The sequence below is a fragment of the Monodon monoceros genome, unplaced genomic scaffold (assembly GCF_005190385.1).
Source record: "Monodon monoceros isolate NGI ecotype Baffin Bay Population unplaced genomic scaffold, NGI_Narwhal_1 Super_Scaffold_10, whole genome shotgun sequence".
Lineage (NCBI taxonomy): Eukaryota > Metazoa > Chordata > Mammalia > Artiodactyla > Monodontidae > Monodon > Monodon monoceros.
Window position 1 is genome coordinate 54,391,399 of NW_021703766.1, and position 20,142 is coordinate 54,411,540.

Genomic DNA, 20,142 nt, shown 5'->3' on the forward strand with positions numbered 1-20,142 from the left:
ACCTCTTAGGAAGAGAGGAAGGAAAATGGATTGGGAGTGCTAGAATGAAAACACAGCAAAGTGTTAATGTTTTGAAAATAAGGTCAGTGTGCATATTTCCACTTATATTATTGGGTGTTTTTCTTTATGATAGAATTGTTTCATAATTAAAAACTTTAATAAGGTTATCCAGGGAATTCCCTGGTGGTCCAGTGATTAGGACTCCCTGCTCTCACTGCCGAGGGTCTGGGTTCAATCCCAGGTCGGGGAACTGAGATCCTACAAGCTGCACGGCACGGCCAAAAAAAAAAAAAAAAAAGTTATCCAGCATACGCTACTGAGTTAAGAATATCTATGTGTACGTTCCAAATATTTACACTTTATTCATATATTTTAAAATGGCTTTGAAACCTGATTGAGTGACATAACTTTGGAAGCAAAGCTCATATATTTGTACTTGTATCCATATATAAGTGGTCAGTACCACTGTCACATACACAAAAGTCCACACTCAGAAAAATCCTTACAATGCTGTATTAACGTGAGTTAAGTTATGGGCACCAAGTGACAAAATCCACATAGATTCTGTAAGCCTAACTTTATTTTAGCCTTTGATTTTAATAATAAGAAAGAAAGAATATAAGCAGGAATACGATGGCAGTAAGAAAACCCTTTCATTCATGTCAAAGAGGAAGCTGGTCTTGACTTGAGGGCTGCCCAGCACGGCCTGAAAGAATCATGTCCCAAATACTTTTAGCCTTTTAGCTGCTTACCTTGGTGCATGCTACTTAGGAATTTGTTAATTCACACCTGAGTGTCTCCCTTCATGGCTTGTAGTTTTGTGCTCCTTTTTGAAATCTCTGTGTCTGTGGGATGACTCACCAGAGAGCAATCACGTAGTCTTCTCTGAGGAACCACTTTCTCTTTACATGGTACCGTCCTGAACTCCCTAAGTGAGTATTATGAGTACCACCAGCCCATAGATACAATACGTATTCTTAGCCCATGTTTTAAGTCGAACCATACAAAGGTTACGCTCCAGTTTTGTGAAAACCCACCCAGTAATTGTTGAGAGGAGGGGAAGTGAGAAGGGAAAATATTTTATTATTATGGATAATGAACCAAAGACACAGAGCCACCTGGGCTTTCATAAGTTCCGTCGTCTTAATCCATACTCTCCTTCCCAGGGAAGAAGCTCTTCCTTCAGTTCTATACCTTCAGTGTTGCATAGTCACACGACCCTGCGGGCTCCTTGGTGGGGACAGAAGCTGCCTCAGACAGTGCGTTGGTGTTTAGCTTTACATAGGTCACTCCCTGGGATTCTTCAGGCTTTGAGGAAAAGAGACGTGCATGTAGAGCTGAGATGCCAAATACAGTAGCCACGAGCCACGCACGGTGACTTAAATTCAAACGAATTTAAATTAAATTAAAAATTGAGGTCCTCAGTCTCACCAGATGCATTTCAGATGTGCAACTGCTCTTAGGTGTTATAATGCTCATTAATGTTAAATCACAAATAAGCAGTATTTTAAGTAGAAAAAATGGATGGATGTAAATTGGTTAATATTTGTTAAATGATGCTTTCCTGCCATCCATCTGACCCTTAAAATTTGCCAGAAACTCCAATAAACCCTTTATGTTTATGACCTCACTAGACTCTCACAAGCCTTTTAGATGGGGATTTTGATTCCCCTTAGATATGGAAGGAAAGGAAGGGTCCAAATCATGGGGGTTTTGTGATTTGTCTCAGACCACACTGGTGATAAATAGTAGACATTGGGAGCTGGAATCCAGCTACTCTGGAATTCAAAGCATGTGGGGTTTTTTGTTCGTTTGAGATATAATTGACATAACATTGTGCAAGTTTAAGGTGTACACATGTCGATGTGATACATTGATATATTGCACTATGGCTATCACATTGCTAACACCTCCATCCTGTCACATAATTATCATTTCTTTTTGTGGTGAGAACAATTATGATTTAGCCTCCTAGCAACTCTGAAGTGTATGATACAGTGTTGTTGACTATAATCCCCGTGCTGTGCATTAGATTCCCACGACTTATTCCTGAACAAGTTGCAAGTTCGTTCCCTTAAATGTCATATCCCCCCCCAGTCCCTCGTAACCACCATTCTAATCTCTTTTTACGAGTTCCATTAAAGTACATGTTTTTAAACTCAATATTAATTGGCCTTATCTATATAACCAGCGTATGAGCTAGACAGACCCGCCTGTGGTGGAAGTGAGCTCTTGGGTTATTCCAAAGGGGAGAACTCACCGATTCAGATAGTCTTTCCAGTTTGGATACACCTGCATGTGAGTAAAAGAAAAAAAAAATCAGTTCTCAGATTGCAAGAGTCAGATCTTCGTCTTTCTAACCCAAGATTCCTTATGGTTTCTTCCCTGATCACTTACCTGCAGCTCCCTGCTTGGGAAATTTGGAATGGCTGGTTCTGAGAGAGAGAAACATATTAAAGTATGGGATCTGAAGATTTGGGGGAGAAGATAGGGCTGCAAGTAGCGGGGCTGGGCATACGAGTCACCGATGTACCAGTGGAGTCTCTGAAGAATGGAGTGGGAGTTAGGGCATGAGATCTGTCAAGTATATCTACCTCTTGGCGGATTCTTCATGTGATGAATCTATTAAAAAAAAAATACAAGGAGGAATTTATCTCCTGAGAGAATCCTTCACTTTACTCCCTTCCTCAGAGTTTTAAACGTGTGCTTCTCTGCACTTACCGTGCCGAGTGCATCTGTAGATGAGGAAGACGGCGATGAAGAGGAGAAGGAGAGAGAGGCAGCAGAAGGTGGCGACAAAGATGACTTTGGTGTCTGGTGGGAGAAGGGTGGGATAGAGAGTAAGACTGGCTCCTGAAACACACTGATCAGCTTTAGCTGAACGGTTTCAAGGAGCCAGACAGCCTGGCTTCAAAACTTGGAGCGGCCACTTCAGAGCTGGAATGTCCAATTATGCTTTAGGGAAATTCTTCATCTCCCTGAGCTTTTGTTTTCCCTTTCAAAGTGAGGATAGCGGGACTTCCCTGGTGGTGCAGTGGTTAGGAATCTGCCTGCCAATGCAGGGGACACAGGTTCGAGCCCTGGTCTGGGAAGATCCCACATGCTGCGGAGCAACTAAGCCTGTGCGCCACAAATACTGAGCCTGCGCTCTAGAGCCCGCGAGCCACAACTACTGAGCCCGCACGCCTAGACCTGGTGCTCCACAACTAGACATGCCACCGCAATGAGAAGCCCGTGCACCGCAACAAAGAGTAGCCCCTTGTGGGGGCAGCCAAAAATAAATAAATAAATAAATTTATACAAAGTGAGGATAGCAATTGTGGCTACTTTACTGGGTGGTAGGGAGATTGAGTGGTCAGTACATACAGAGAGGGCTAGCCCAGTGCCTTGCAGATGGGAAATACCCAGTAAATGTTTCATCCCCAGGAATAATATTTATTTACTGTGAGCCACTTAGCATTCACGTGCATTCTTTCTCATCTTTTTTTTTTTTTTTTGCCACTCGGCTTGCAGGATCTTGGTTCCCCAACCAGCGTTTGAACCTGGGCCCTCGGCAGTGAAAGGCCCAGAGTCCTAACCACTGGACTGCCAGGGGATTCCCTGTTTTTTATCATCTTGACGATAAGCACGCAAGATAGGTTTACAGTCCCCATTTCGTTCATACGTAAATCAAGTACCAGAAAGTAAATCGAGTTCCCCAAAGTCACACGGACAGGATGGGCTTTGGACTCTGGTATGTCTAACCCTTTTAGGCCAGTCTGCCACAAGGTCAGGGTTGTTCTGTGCTGACCACTGGGTGTGGACATTCAAGACAAGCGATATTCTGAACCTGTTCCAGAGAATTCAAAATCTGGTGAGAAACACATCTTCCCAAACTAACTGTGTTGCTATAGAAGTGATGACAAGTCTAACAACAGACGAATCAAAGTCCAAGAATCGTTTTCTAAAGATATTGAAACAACCTGTGTCCATCGATAGATGAATAGATAAAGAAGGGAATACTACTCACCGTAAAAAAGGATGAAAAATTGCCATTTGCAACAATGTGGATGGACCTAGAGGGTATTATGCTTAGTGAAATAAGTCAGACAGAGAAAAACAAATACCATATGATTTTACTTATATGTGGAATCTGAAAAACAAGACAAATGAACAAACAAACCGAAAACAGACTCATAGATACAGAGAGCAAACTGGTGGTTGCCAGAGGAGAGGGGCTGGGGGGAAGGATGAAATAGGTGAAGGGGATTAAGAGGTACAAAATCCCAGTCGCAAAATAAATACGTCATGGGGAATGTGATATACACATAGGGAATATAATCAACAGTATTCTAGTCACTTTGTACGGTGACAGATGGTTACGAGACTTATTGTGGTGACCATTTTGTAATGTATAAAAAATATCGAGTCACTGTGTTGTACACCTGAAATTCATATTGTATGTGAACTCTATTTCAATTAAAAAATACCCCCCAAAAAAGGATGGCGAATAAATCTTAGGGCATTCTAAACAAAAAAGAAAGAGAAGAAGAATTTTCCGTGTGGTGTATATATACAACGGAATGTTATTCAGCCAAGAGAAAGAAGGACATCCTGCCGTGTGCAATAATATGGATGAACCTTGAGGGTATTATGCAAGTGAGATAAGCCAAAGACAGATACTGCATGGTATTACTTATATGTGGACTCTCAAAAATAAGCTCATAGAAACAGAGAGTAGAATGGTGGTTGCTAGGGGCTTGGGGGCGGGGGAAATGGGGAGAGGTTGGTCAAAGTGTACAAGCTGTCAGTTTCAGATGAATAAGGTCTGAGGATCTAATGGACCGCATGAACCCTAGTTGATGGCACTGTATCATATAATGGAAATTTACTAAGAGAGTAGATCTTAAGCATTCTCAACCAAAAAAAAGTAAATCTATGAGATGAGTTGAGGGACGTGTGAATTAACTCTATGGGGAGAATCTTTCTACAATGTACACATGTATCAAATCATCAGTGTGTTGTACACTTTCAATATCTTACCGCTTTATTGGTCAATTATACCTCCAGGAAACGGTGGGAAAGGAGGTGGGGGAAAAGGAGGTAAGAATACCTCACTTGGGACTTCCCTGGAGGTCCAGTGGTTAAGGCTCTGCGCTCCCACTGCAGGGGGCTCGGGTTTGACCCCTGGTTGGGGAAGATCCCACATGCCTTCTGGCATGCCCCCACCCTCCAAAAAAAAAACGAATACCTCACTTGAAGAGAGAGGTGATGATGAAAAATACTGGCTCTAAAGCACTCAGTCTAGAATCTGACTCAATGTGTAAGATAATGAGATTGCAGTGATCATGATTATTTTCTCACCCAATATTCTACCCACACCCATCTCCGTCTGTAACAGATGCTGTCAACGCTCCTCCACCCGTGTTCCCCCAGATTCCTTTGCCATTTTGATGCGTGCTAGATCATGGCTTTTTCCCCTTTCCAGCATGAGCACTTTGATGTCTTCGTTGGGGGGTTGCCTGGAAGGATGCCTTGGGATTTATGTGGCCCAGAGCACCCCTTTACCAACGGCTGCCATTTGTGGGAGCAGTGCATCCCCATGGACATGTAAAAATGGGACAGGAACAGCTGTTCCTGGATAGAGGCATAGAAACATCTGCCTTGCCTTATGCTTTCAATCCTCCCCTTGACTACCCTACAGTTTCTCTCACATAGCAGTTCCCTAGAAATGAGAAGTAAATGATTGCAAAACTGTCCACCGCCCACTAAACTGGGTTTACCCTGAGATGTCCACATATCCTGGTTAGACTTTGCATCACTATTTACAAATTACAAAAATAAATTTGCAGAAGGTCTATGCTATTGATCTAAGGCATCTGACAGAGCAAAGGGATACAGCTTGACACAGGGCATAAATGAAGTCACAGGCACCAGAAAGAAAGCCTGGATTTGTGGCAAAGTTAGGTGATGACATTGATCATTGGTCTCTGCACAGAACTGGAATAGAGGGTCCCTTTGGAGGCATGTGTATACAGGCTGGGGACAGCATATCTGTGCTTACAGATATTTTACTCTGTTTAGAATTGTGGTGGTGTAAATGTGAACTCTGGGAATTCCCTTGTGGCATAGTGGTTAAGAATCCACCTGCTAATTCAGGGGACATGGGTTCGAGCCCTGGTCCGGGAAGATCCCCCATGTCGTGGAGCAACTAAGCCCGTGTGCCACAACTACTGAGCCCCCACGCCTAGAACCTGTGCTCCACAACAAGAGAAGCCCACGCACCACAGTGAAGAGTAGCCCCTGCTTGCCTCAACTAGAGAAAGCCTGCGTGCAGCAGCAAAGACCCAATGCAGCCAAAAATAAGTAAACTAAAAAAAAAAAGTGAACTCTGAAAGTAATTTTTTTTTTTTTTTTTGCGGTACGCGGGCCTCTCACTGTTGTGGCCTCTCCCGTTGCGGAGCACAGGCTCCGGACGCGCAGGCTCAGCGGCCATGGCTCACGGGCCCAGGCGCTCCACGGCATGTGGGATCTTCCTGGACTGGGACACGAACCTGTGTCCTTGCATCGGCAGGCGGACTCTCAACCACTGCACCACCAGGGAAGCCCTGAAAGTACATTTTAAGAAATGATATACATACCCACTAGGTTGGCTATAATAAAATTAAAAGAAAAAAAAAAACAAGTGTTGGAAAGGATGTGGAGATATTGAAACCCACATAAATTACTAGTGGGCAGGTAAAATGGTACAGTCACATTGGAAAACAATTTGACTGTTGCTCAAAAAGTTAAACATAGTGTTACCACGTGTCCCAGCAGTTCTATTCCTAGGTAGATACATAATTGAAAGCAGGGACTCAGGTACACCTAAATTCACAACAGCATTACTTGCAATAGCCAAAAGGTACAAACAACTCAAATGTCCATCCACTGATGAGTGGATAAACAAAATGTGGTCTATCCATATGATGGAATATTATTCAGCCATGAAAAGGAATGAGGTACTGATACATGCTACAACATAGATGAACCTTGAAGACATTATGCTAAGTGAAAGAAGCCAGTCTCAAAAGACCACATATTTTGTGAATGCATTTACATGAAATGTCCAGAAAAGGCAAAACCATAGAGTCAGAAAGCAGATTAATGGTTGGCAGGGCCTGTCAGGAGAGGGGGGATGAAGAGTGACTGCTTAATGGGACTTCGTTTGGGGAATTATAGTGGTGATGACCACACAACCTTGTGAATATACCAAATGCCACTGCCTTGTCCACTTTAAAAGGGTGAATTTATGGAATGGGAGTGATATATCAATAAAAAAAGAAAGAAAATAAATTATAGAAGAGCTAAAAATATGAAAGCTTTGACTTTCCCTCTCACTTCTGATACTTCCAAGTTCTTTGACTCTACCGGATAGAGTAGCAGTCATTTTGGATCGTGTAGCAGTCATTTTCCCAAGCCTGCTGATACTGAATAAAAACATTTTCAAAGAGGAAATACAGTGGAGGATATCTTTTTTTTTTTCTTTTTTCTTGGCCATGCCGGGGATGTGTGGGGTGGGGTGGCATGTGGGATCTTAGTTTCCCCTACCAGGGATCCAACCCATGCTCCCTGCAGTAGAAGCACAGAATCCTAACCACTGAACCACGAGGGAAGTCCCGAGGATATCTTTTAAAAAAAATTCTATTATACTAATGACAACCTTGAACAATTTTGGCTCATTGGAGTAGATTACAGGAAGGTTGTGAGTTGCTGAAAGAAAAAACCATTAAGCATCTATGTAAATTCCCCTGTGGTCCCCATGGTTAGGACTCCTTGCTCCCACTGCCAGGGGCCCAGGTTTGATCCCTGGTCAGGGAACTAAGATCCCACAAGCCGCAGGGCATGGCAAGAAGAAATCCTTTTATGGATAAGCCCATTTCAGTCTAAGCCTGAAGAAAGCCCTAGTTTTTACGAATCTCTGAGGGTAGAAGCCTAGTCAATTCTTCACGGAAAAGCAATATCAGAAAAAGAATTTAATATTCACCATGTTTTGAGAACTTTAAAGTTTTAACAAGTCTTTGATCATGTATATGCCCAAAGTACCTGGACTCCACAGGTTCCAGTCCCATTCCCCAAACTCACCCTCATTCTTCACGAAGCTCCACCGTAGTTTTTCATTATGTAAAATGGCAGATGATATACCTTGTGCTGTCTTTTTCACCAGTGTTTTCAGAACCTGGGAGTGCCTTAGAGAGCATCTTCCCAGCATGGAGAGAGGGGGCATTAAGATTCTCCTTGTGCCTTTTAATCAGAAGGGAATCCTCTGCCTCATGAGGTGGATACAACTGGGAAAAACAGGTCCTCTCTAATTATATTACCTGTTTTTGCAGGGTCAGGTCCACTTTCTTCATCTTCATCTAGAAAACAGGATGCAAGAAAAGGAATCACGATGTTTATATGGGAACCTTGGGGACATAAATCCTCAAGTTCTGTCTATGGACTCCATGCCCTCTTTGGGGAGCAGGGAAGAGAATGTCTTTTCCATTCTCCAGGTGCTCACTAGGTTCCCAAACCAGGGCCAGAGCACTAGACTACTCTTCTTAATACTGCTGAAGTTTGCTATTACTTTAAGAACAAAAATATTTATGAATGACACTACTTCCAATCCTAACCCCACCTTCCAATCCTATCCCAGGAAAGAGCACCAACAGTTTTCAAGTATTTTCTCCCATTTGGTAGGTTGCCTTTTCATTTCATTGATTGTTTCTTTTGCTGTGCAGAAGCTTTTTTAGTTTGATGTAGTCCCACTTATTTATTTTTGCTTTTGTTTCTTGTACGTTTGGTGTCATATCCAAAAAAATTGTTGCCAAGAACAGTGTCAAGGATCTTCTTCCCTTTGTGTTCTTCTAGGAGTTTTATTGTTTGTAGTCTTATGTTTAAGTCTTTTATCCATTTCAAGTTAAATTTTTGTAAGTGGTTGAAGGTAGAGGTCCCATTTCATTCTTGTGCAAGTGGTTGTCTAGTTTTTCCAACACAATTTATTGAAGAGACTATCTTTTCCCCATTGAGCATTCTTGGCTTCCCTGTCAAATTTAGTTGATCGTATATACAAGGGTTTATTTCTGGGTTCCCAGTTCTGTTCCATTGATCTGTGCGTCTATTTTTATTCCAGTATCATACTGTTTTGATTACTATAGCTTTGCAGTATAGTTTGAAATCAAGAAGTGTGATGCCTATGGCTTTGTTCTTCTTTCTCGGGATTGTTTTGGCTATTTGGAGTCTTTTGTGGTTCCCTACAAATTTTAGGATCGTTTGTTCTATTTCTGTGAAAAATGCCATTGGAATTTTGATAGAGATTTGCATCAAATCTATGTAAGGTTTTGGGTAATATGGACATTTTAACAATATTAATTCTTCTGATCTGTGAACATGGGATAGCTTTCCATTTCCATTGTCTTCTTCAATTTCTTTCATCAGAGTCCTGTGGTTTTCAGTGTACAGATCTTTCACCTCCTTGGTTATATTTATTCCTAAGTATTGATATTTTATTGGTTTTGATGCTATCATGAATAAGATTTTTCCTTTATTCTTTTCAAGATATTGTGTTGTTAGTATATAGAAACAGAATTTATTTTTGTGTGTTGATTTTATATCCTGCAACTTTACTGAATTTGTTGATTAGTTTAATAGTTTTGGGGTTGAGTCTTTAGGGTTTTCTATATATAAGATCATACATCTGCAGATGAAGACAAATTTTCTTCTTCCGTTCCAATTCGGGTGTTGTTTTTTTTTTTTTTTTCGTCTTGTCTGATTGCTCTAGCTAGGACTTCCAGTATTATGTTGAATTGAAGTGGTGAGAGTGGGTATCCTTGTTCCTGATATTAGAGGAAAAGCTTTCAACCTTTCATCATTGAGTATGACCTTGGTTGTGGGCCTGTTGTATTGGCCTTTATTGTGTTGAAGTTTGTTCCTTCTACACTCAGTTTATTAAGAGTTTTTATCTTGATGTTGTACTTTGTCAAAGGTTTTTCCTGCATCTATTGAGATAATCGTATGATTTTTATCCTTCTTTCTATTAATGTATATATCACATTTATTGATTTGTCTATGTTAAACCATCCTTGCATTCAAGGGATAAATCTTGCTTAATCATGGTGTATGAGGTTTTAATGCACTTTTTAAAAAAATTTATTTATTTTTTGCTGTGTTGGGTCTTCGTTTCTCTAGTTGTGGCAAGCGGGGGCCACTCTTCATCGCGGTGCGCGGGCCGCTCACTATCACGGCCTCTCTTGTTGCGGACCACAGGCTCCAGATGCACAGGCTCAGTACTTGTGGCTCACGGGCCTAGTTGCTCCGCGGCATGTGGGATCCTCCCAGACCAGGGCTCGAACCCGAGTCCCCTGCATTAGCAGGCAGATTCTCAACCACTGCGCCACCAGGGAAGCCCTTAATGCACGTTTAAAATTGGTTTGCTAACATTTTTGCATCTATATTCATCAGGGATATTGGTCTGTAGTTTTCTCTTCTTTTAGTGTCCTTATCTGGTTTCGATATCAAGGTAATGCAGGCCTTGTAAAATGAGCATGGGAGTGTTCCTTCCTCTGCAATTTTTTGGAAGAGTTTGGGAATGATTGGTGTTATTTCCTCTTTAAATGTTTGGTAGAATTCACCAGTGAAACTATCTGGTCCTGGGCTTTTCTTCATTGGGAGGTTTTTGATTACTGATTCAATCTGTTTATCCATTATTGGTCTCTTCCAGTTTTCTGTTTCTTCATTATTCAGTCTTGGTTTGTAAACTTCACAAAGGTTCTGTCGTCCATAGGTAACTACCCATGTCCATGTTCTCCCAGACCATGATCAAGAGGGGCTGGAACCAGGTCACATTCTCCTGCAGGTTCCACAGCTGGTACTGAGGTGTGTCTGCCTATTACCCAATGCATACGTGGGTGAGATTCCTCCTGGTATATGGTGCTGGATCCCACAACTCCCATAAGAGGCACTTTTGTTCATGGATGGATGCTAAATTTTAGTTGTTGAAGTGGAGATACAAAAACAAGGGATGCCTTATGCTGCCATGATGCTCAGTTTGGTCTTTTCCTACTTTCTCAACTTGTAATCATTCTGAGATCCCCAGTTTCAGCAGAGTAAAGAATACTACATTCCATTCTGTTGTGAGGAATCAGACATAAGAGTGTCATACTGTGACCTGGAGTCATCTCAGGGCCTATGTTGACTGAGAGGGAAGGTTTTAGGACTAATCCTGAAGAAGACAAGGCAATGGGGGTGAAGGGAAGGACCAGGGTTTCCCATTTTCCACTGCACCTGGGGGCATTCTCACCCATCTCTCTGTATTAACCATGTCTTTTATTTTCTACATTTGATGCTTTGACATCTTGGGACCTTGCTGACCCTAGAGGGATTCTCCTCCCATGGTTATCCAATTTCTAGGGATAGGAAAAAACTTTCCCTCAAGCACACCTCTCAAATGCAAACCAATCTATCCAGAGCCCACACTTCCAGCCACCTCCCTTATTGTTCTCCTATACTCAGGGACACTTTCTCTGCCCTAATCACCCCAGGCCCAGGTCCCAGACAACCAGGGACAGCCTCTATACCCCAGATCCAATCCTCAGACTGTTATTTCCCACAGAAACTACAGTAAAGGCTCTTGCCAACACTCCTCCCCTTGTCTCTATGTCCTGACTGGGTGCTTCCCCATGTGGTCCTGCACGGCGTGGCATGACATGTCCCCTTTTCTTAGGAACTGTTAACAAACTATCTTTTCAATGACCATCGTATCCTTATCTTTGGCCTTACTGTACCTCAAATTTTCTATTACTACCTTGTTAAAAAGCAAACCACAGGGCTTCCCTGGTGGCGCAGTGGTTGAGAGTCCGCCTGCCAATGCAGGGGACGCGGGTTCGTGCCCCAGTCCGGGAAGATCCCGCATGCCGCTGGCGCGTGAGCCATGGCCGCTGAGCCCGTGCGTCCGGAGCCTGTGCTCCGCAACAGTGAGAGGCCCGCGTACCGCAAAAAAAAAAAAAAAAAAAGCAAACCACAGGCCCAAAATGGAATCATTTATGTAGACCATGATGCGGCTTACTACCTAACCTAACTGAAGCTTCAAACCCGCATCCCTCCCACCCCGCCCCCCAAAATGTTGTCTTAGGTGGTCAGTCGGGAATTTTCTGGTCACACCGATGAGGTCATCACAGGGGCCTCCTCCATCCCCCAGAGGACCATGAGGTAATCTGCCACATAGATCCCTTCTGTACTCCATAGGTAGGTTAACCTAAAAATGAAATGATCTTTTTTATTTATGACTTGTCTGGTTTTAAAAAACCTCTCCTTTTCTGTAGCCCTGTGGAACTCCTCTCTACTTGCTAGAAGGGATGCTTCCTCCTTCATGAATTATTTGAGAAAGCCAATTAGATCTTTAAAATGTACTCAGTTGAATTTTGTTTTTTTAACAAACTCTATTCTAAAACACTCGCCCACGTTCACATCCTTGAGACCCACTCAGAATCCCTGATAAGAGCCTTATTCTCACACTGAGTTCCCATTTCTCTACAGCCACTGTCTTGTAGGTACAAAAGTACTGTCCAGCATCTTTAGGCTTCAGGTCAGTGAGGAGGAATTTAGTATCCTGTCCTGTTGAGTTGCATTCATGCTTGTACCCAGAGTCCTGCAACTTCCCCAGCACGAATGTCACATTCTGGACGTCAGACTGGCACTTGAGGGTCACATTGCTGCTGTGTTCAACCTCTGAGCTGGGCAAGGCATGGAGGAGGGATTTGGAAAATTTCTCTGGAAAGAATTTGGAGTTAGTTTGACTCTTCATCTTGGTGACCACCAAAACCCTCCTAGAATTCAGAGGATGAAAGGGAAAAGGTCATGAAACTTGGGGCACAGGAAGAGTCTAAGTGGGAGACAACTTACCATAATCTTTCTCGTCTTCATTGCCCAGACAAAGCCCTGGAAGAGAAACTCTCATGAGAGATGAATTATATGTTTGTCTTTTTTTTTTAAATTGAAGTAGAGTTTTGATTTACAATGTTGTGTTAGTTTCAGGTGTACAGCAAAGTGATTCGGTTATATAATATTCTTTTTCAGATTCTTTTCCCTTGTAGGTCATTACAAAATATTGAGTATAGTTCTCTGTGCTATATAATAGGTCCTTGTTGGTTATCTATTTCATATGCAGTAGTGTGTGTATGTTAATCCCAAACTCCTAATTTATCCCTCCCCGCCCTTTCCCCTTTGGTAACCATAAGTTTTTTTTTTTTCTATGTTCGTGGTTCTATTTATGTTTTGTAAGTAATTTCTTCCATATCTTTTTTTAGATTTCACATATAAGTAATATCATATGATATTCGTCTTTCTCTGACTTACTTCACTGAGTATGATAATCTCTCTATGCTTGTGTTTGAGTAAAAATCAGGCAGAGACTGTGTGACTCATCTGTTAAAGATCTGCCTTATTCCTTGCAGGTACTTCCCTGGGTTTATTTTTCCACCTTTTACTTTTGTCCCGTTGTTTGTCATTCGGAAGTTATGTTTACAGCGGTGATCATTGTGTAACGTATAAAAATACCGAGTCACTATGTTGTACACCTGAAACGAATACAACATTTGTTAAGTCAATTATACTTCAATTAAAAATAAATAAGTACATAAAAGTTATTTCCCAGGCACCATCTCAAAAAATAAAATAATGTTATGTTTATGTACAAAATGCCAGGAACTTTTTCTGATATATTGCATTCCTTTCGTAATTAGTCCTTCTTCTTCCATCCGGAAATCACTGAACATTTACCTGCATTTTCTGTGACTGCAATTTTTATGCTTTCCATTTAAAGAATGCAACAGTTGTTTACTGTGGAGTGTCCATGTGGGTTTCCACCCACATTCAAATGGGGAGGATTTGCTCTCCATGACGGGGTCATTCTTTTCACCAAGAATTGAAGATGTTTTCTGGTCCCAAATGCTCCCCTCACTTGCAGCTTTGATCTTTACATCCTTTAGCCCCTACCTCTTCTGTGCTCTGTTCTTTATATTTCATTCTGGGATGGGGACGTCAACCCACGGATGGAATTAAGGGACCCCAGTCCCATATTGTGGGGGAAATGGATGCCAGTCTTGGGCCTCTGTTAATGGGTGAAGCTAGAATTTCTGTAGACATGAGAGTGACTCAGGACATCTGGCCCTTGTTTCCACTCAGGGATGGACTCAAAACACAAGCCCCCAAGCTTCACCAGGAAGCAGGGAGGTGGGGGAGTGACAGTGGACCGAGGCTGCATTAGCAGTGAGAATGGTTACATTGAAAGGTAGGAAATCAGCTTCTGGGTGGTCAAGGGGGTCCCAGGTCTCATGGTCTCTTTTTAGGCTCTCCGCGTATTCTGCTTTTAGTCTCATGTCACCTCAGCTGTGTTATCAGCCAGTCTTCTGCTCAAATGGTGATTCCCATTCTACCTTTTTTTTTTTTAATAAGCACACAATTGCCTTAGGTTCACTTTACATCAAGAAACCCTACTAAGGAGTAGGTAAACTTTGGGAGAGCGGTTCTCTGTTTTTGACAAATAAAACTGTAATGTATTCAAAGTGTACAACGTGATGATTTGATGTATGTATACATTGTAAAATGATCACCATGTTCAAGCTAGTTAACATATCTCTCACCTCAGAAAGTTACCTTTTCTGTGTGTGTGAGAATGTTTATGATCCATTCTCTTAGCCAATTTCGATATTATTAACTATAGTCACTATGCTGTTCATTAGATCCTCAGAACCTATTTTTTTCTTTAATTTATTTTTGTCTGTGTTGGGTCTTTGTTGCTGGCTCTCTCTAGTTGCGGCAAGCGGGGGCTACTCTTTGTTGTGGTGCATGGGCTTCTCATTGCGGTGGCTTCTCTTACTGTGGAGCACAGGCTCTAGGTGCATGGGCTCAGTAGTTGTGGCCCGTGGGCTCTAGAGTGCGCGGGCTTCAGTAGTTGTGGCGCATGGGCTTAGTTGCTCCATGGCATGTGGGATATTCCCGGACCAGGGATCAAACCCGTGTCCCCTGCATTGGCAGACGGATTCTTAACCACTGCGCCCCCAGGGAAGTCCTTATTTCTTTCTTAATAAAGGACCACAGTTGACTTAGAGAACTGGCTGCAATGAAGACACTTGTTACTAAGGGGAAGAGACCCACTGGCATGTAGGGTAGCTTGAAAAAGCAAAGAATAAAGGGATAGCTCCTTGGAGTTTAGTAGAATTCTGAGGTCAGGAGCAGTGGGCAACATAAGTAAGCATATTTCACTGGAAATAATTACAATAAATAACTACCAATCGGCGAGTATTTATCATTTGGTAGACTCTTTACATACATCAGCCATTTACATACTTACATTATTTAGCAGGTCCTTTACAGATAACTGTCTTCTACCATACAGCCACCCTCTCTGCCTGACTCAGCCACGCATCACACATTTAACATTTAGTATGGTCTTTACATACACCACATGGAGAGCTGTACAATTTCCATGCTAGAAAGGGAGGAGTGGGTGACACTAGAAACCATAGCTCTCTAGAGAAGGGGAGAATTACTATGATGTTGTGACTTATAACAAGAAACATAGGGACTTCCCTGGTGGTCCAGTGATAAAGAATCTGCCTTCCAATGCAGGGGACGCGGGTTCGATCCCTGCTCGGAGAACTAAGATCCCGCGTGGTGCGGGCAACATTCCGGCAACCTGGAGCCTGCGCGCCACAACTAGAGAGAGAAAACCCGCACGCCACAACTAGAGAGAAGCCCGCGCGCCTCAACGAATGATCCCACATGCCTCAACGAATATCCCGCCTGCCGCAACTAAGACCCGACACAGCCAAAAACAGAAACAAAACAAAAAAAAATGAAAGAAAAAGAAACATGTATTGGGTCTTTGTCCCTGGTCCTGGCACAGAGCTCCTAAAACCCTTGGAATTCCCTAAGTGTTGAGAGATGTAAAGGTGTCTTTTCCTATGTTAATGTAACTTTTGGAAAGTCTCTCTGTAACCTAAGGATGGGGGTGCTGGTTACCACAGAAACAACCACGTGATTGAAGGGTTGGAACTGTCAGTCTCACCCTCCCCCACCCCCTGACCTCTGGGGAGGTCATCAATTGCCAAGGATTTAATCAATCATGCCTATGTAGTGAAGCCGTCATAAAAACCCAAAAGGATAGGGTTCAGAGAGCTTCTTTGTTGGACGTGTGGAGATTTTTTGAGTGTGGCACGCTCAGAAGGTCTTTCCTCATACCTTGCCCTGTGCATCTCTTCCATCTGGCCATTCCTGAGTTCAATTCTTCTACAGTAAATCAGTAATCTAGTGAGTCAAATGTTTCTCTGAGTTCTGTGTTCTAGCAAATTTGAGTTCTAGCAAATTAATGGAACCCAAGGAGGGGGTTTTTGGAACCTTCAATCTATAGCCAGTTGGACAGAAACACAGGTGGCCACCAGGGCTTCTGACTAGCATCTGAAGTGGGAGGGAGGCCGTCTTTTAGGACAGAGCCCTTAATCTGTGGGATCGGACAGTATCTCCAGGTAGATAGTGTCACGATGGAGTCGAATTGTGGGACACCCAGCTGGTGTCAGAGAGTTGCTCCGTGCTGGGGGAGACAAAGCCCCCAACACACACACACTGGAATTGGATGCAGAATCCTAACTGAAGTCTGAGAAATAAAATATTGCCTGCCATATCAGTAAACAAATGATGTCACAGTCATCAGCGATTAGAGCCACCAGTGAGCTGGTGAGCCCTGAGGGAACTCAGGAAGGAAACAAAGGATACCCACCATCTAGCAGTCATCAGACTGCAGCCAGTCCCCACGGTGAGCCCTGAGGGAACTCAGGAAGGAAACAAAGGATACCCGCCGGGCTTCCCTGGTGGCACAGTGGTTGAGAGTCCGCCTGCCGATGCAGGGGACACGGGTTCGTGCCTCGGTCCGGGAAGATCCCACATGCCGCGGAGCGGCTGGGCCCGTGAGCCATGGCCGCTGAGCCTGCGCGTCCGGAGCCTGTGCTCCGCAACGGGAGAGGCCACAACAGTGAGAGGCCCGCGTACCGCAAAAAAAAAAAAAAAAAAAAAAGAATACCCGCCATCTAGCAGCCATCAGACTGCAGCCAGTCCCCACGGTGAGCCCTGAGGGAACTCAGGATGAGAAAACGCAGGATACTGACCCCAGATAGCCGAGGTGTCTGTCAAAGGAATGGTTTCAGTAAGCCTAGTCTCTTGCATCTTCCCATATACAGAAAAGCGCTAAATGCCTTAACTTGAGATATCTGGTTTTCTTTCATTAACAATAATCTTTTGACATTCAAAGTACCTGCCCTTTGTTGCAAAACTCCTATATATCCTGCAGGGTTACTTGAGATGCTGTCTCCTGGGCTTGAAGTCCTAAGAATATCCACCGAATAAAACATAACTCTCAACTTCTAAGTTGTGCGATTCATTTTTCAGTCGACAGTTCACATGAGGTCATGCTGGAGTAGGCGGGGAGCCTAACCCAACAGGAGACAGAACACAGGGAGGGAAGATGGCCATGTGACCGCGTGAGGCTTTGCAGTAATGCGTCTACACACCAAGGGATGCCAAGGGTTGCCAGCCATCTCCCAACCAGAATCGAGGAGAGAGGCATGGAATAGGCTCTCCCTCAGAGCACCCCCCTCCCCCCCGAGAAGGAATCAACCCTGCTGACACCTGGATTTTGGACGTCTGGCCTCCAGAACGGTGAGAGAATAGATGTCTCTTGTTTTAAGCCACCCGATTTGCGGTGATTCGTTACGGCAGCCCCAGGAAATAAATGTGAGGAGGACGAGGTCGGTGACCACCCCGTTTATTCTGCCCTGCAGCTGGAGGTTTGGGGTATGGTGACCGGCCTCTCAAGCTCAAATGTGTGCGTGGGAGAAGCATGACCTCAAAGGGAAGGGCCGAACCCAGAAGAAGGAAGAAGTAACTAGGGCAGATAATGAGTCCTAATGTCCTCCACACCATCCCTTCCCCCACCCCACCCCACTCACGAAGGAGGAGCTAGGTACTCAGTCTGGTGGAACTCCTGTTTCAAATTCTGGGGCTCCCGTGAGACCAAGCCAAGATTCTATTCCAGGTCTTCCATCCTAGAAGCTGAGGTCTGTTCGATCACCTTATGTTCAAGTTGAGGATGGTTGAAATCAGGCTAAGGATAGGGCTGGTCAGAAAATGTTCTTCGTATCCTCTGTTCGCTGCCTTAGGGTCATAGGGGAGAACAAATCTGACTCCATACTGGATCTGTTTCTTTTATTTTAACCTTTGTATTCTATTGCTTTTGTTACAAGTTAATCACTAAAGGGATGTTGCCTATAAACTGAAAGTAGACATAATGGCCTATTTCTAGGAACCTTGGCTCCCATGCCTGAGCCTTAAGCTAAAATACCTTTGTTCAGCTCACAGGAAACATCCTGACCAGGCCCACCCGTGAATGGCTGCAGGAAAGAAGAAGTTAATGTACCCCCTCCGAAGTCTGGTGGGAACAGGAAATATTTGTAACAACTTGTTGCCTTTTTTTTACTTTACCTCCTCACCTCTCCCTCTTGGTTCTATAAAAGAAACTCGCATCCAGACCCCCGGCAAGATGGTTTTTTGGGACACTAGTCCACCATCTTCTTGGTCTGCTGGCACTATTCCTTGCCCCAACAACTTGTCTCTCTTGAATTATTGGTCCGTCATGCAGCAAGCAGTACAAGTTTGGACTCGGTAACAGTAGGTCTTTTCTGTATTCCTCGTTCATAACCAAACTCACAGCTTTTCACACCCTGTAGACCCTGCCCTCCTATATGCCAATGGAACATTCAAGGCGAGAGGGTGGTATGTAGATGATACACACGTGGAGGTCGCATCGGAGCTGTGCATATCTCAGCCAATTAAACCAAGGGTATTACCACACGTCTCTGCACCTCTGCTCCCTCATCCCTTTTGTGTGAGCACCAAAATGAGAGCATGTGGGTACCACAGCCGGTACATTGTACCCAACACACAGAAGCCATAATTTCTGTACTTGTCACATCCCCCGTGTTAACCCCCACTCCACCGTGAATGTTCTCACCCATCCAAACCCATCTGTCCCCGTCCTGGAGACTCACCAAGGTGAAGCAGGGACAGGAATTCTGTGATCATAGCGTCCCTTCTGCCCGGACCAAGATGCCGTGTTCAGTCTTACAGTTCAAAGGAAGAAACTGCACTGAGCAATTGCAACTCCCTCCTGCTCTCTCGGTCCAGAGGAGGTGGGGCGAGAGGTTTTGCTCTGACACTTTTCTTCTCCACTACCTGCTGTGCACCTTCCTTCTCACAACTGACTCAGGAAACCAGAAGCCACCAATGACGACATCTTCCTCCACCCACCCTGAGATCTCTCCTGTCTCATCTGAAGTCCTACCCTGCGTTCGGTCTTCGTTGCTGCATGTGGGTTTCCTCTAGTTGCGATGAGCAGGGGCTACTCTTCATTGTGGTGCGTGGGCTTCTTATTGTGGTGGCTTCTCTTGTTGAGGAGCATGGGCTCTAGGCACGCAGGCTTCAGGAGTTGTGGCACGCTGGCTTAGTAGTTGTGGCCCAAGGGCTCTAGAGAGCAGGCTTGGTAGTTGTTTAAAATGTGTTAATTTCTGCTGTACAACAAATAGAATCAGCTGTACGTATACATATATCCCCATATCCTCTCCCTCTTGCGCCTCCTTCCCACCCTCCATATCCCATCCCTCTATGTCGTCACAACGCATCGAGCTGATCTCCCTGTGCTATGTGGTGGCTTCCCACTAGCCATCCATTTTACATTGGTAGTGTATATATGTCAATGCTACTCTCTCACTTCATCCCAGCTTCCCCTTCCCCCCTGTGTCCTCAAGTCCGTTCTCTACGTCTGCATCTTTATTCCTGCCCTGCCACTAGGTTCATCAGTACCGCTCTTTTAGATTCCATATATACGCGTTAGCATATGGTATTTGCTTTTCTCTTTCTGACTTACTTCACTCTGTATGACAGACTCTAAGTCCATCCACATCACTACAAATAACTCAATTTCATTCCGCTTTATGGCTGAGTAATATTCCATTGTATAAATGTGCTGCATCTTCTTTATCCATTCATCTGTTGATGGACATTTCGATTGCTTCCATGTCCTGGCTATTGTGGTAC

At 43.8% G+C, this 20,142-nt stretch overlaps 2 protein-coding genes across 2 annotated transcripts in view; both read right to left on the reverse strand.

Annotated features, from left to right (window-relative positions):
- Nucleotides 1-20,142, reverse strand: part of LOC114908066 (NACHT, LRR and PYD domains-containing protein 7-like) — a 582,624-nt gene that overhangs the window by 173,307 nt on the left and 389,175 nt on the right.
- Nucleotides 1,077-19,175, reverse strand: VSTM1 (V-set and transmembrane domain containing 1). The gene is made up of 8 exons (XM_029245519.1): nt 19,098-19,175; nt 12,901-12,936; nt 8,340-8,378; nt 2,722-2,814; nt 2,595-2,622; nt 2,398-2,435; nt 2,261-2,292; nt 1,077-1,308 (listed from the first exon to the last, which is right to left on the reverse strand). The coding sequence occupies exons 1-8, from the start codon at nt 19,129-19,131 to the stop codon at nt 1,189-1,191; spliced, it is 420 nt and encodes a 139-aa protein (XP_029101352.1). The 5' UTR covers nt 19,132-19,175; the 3' UTR covers nt 1,077-1,188.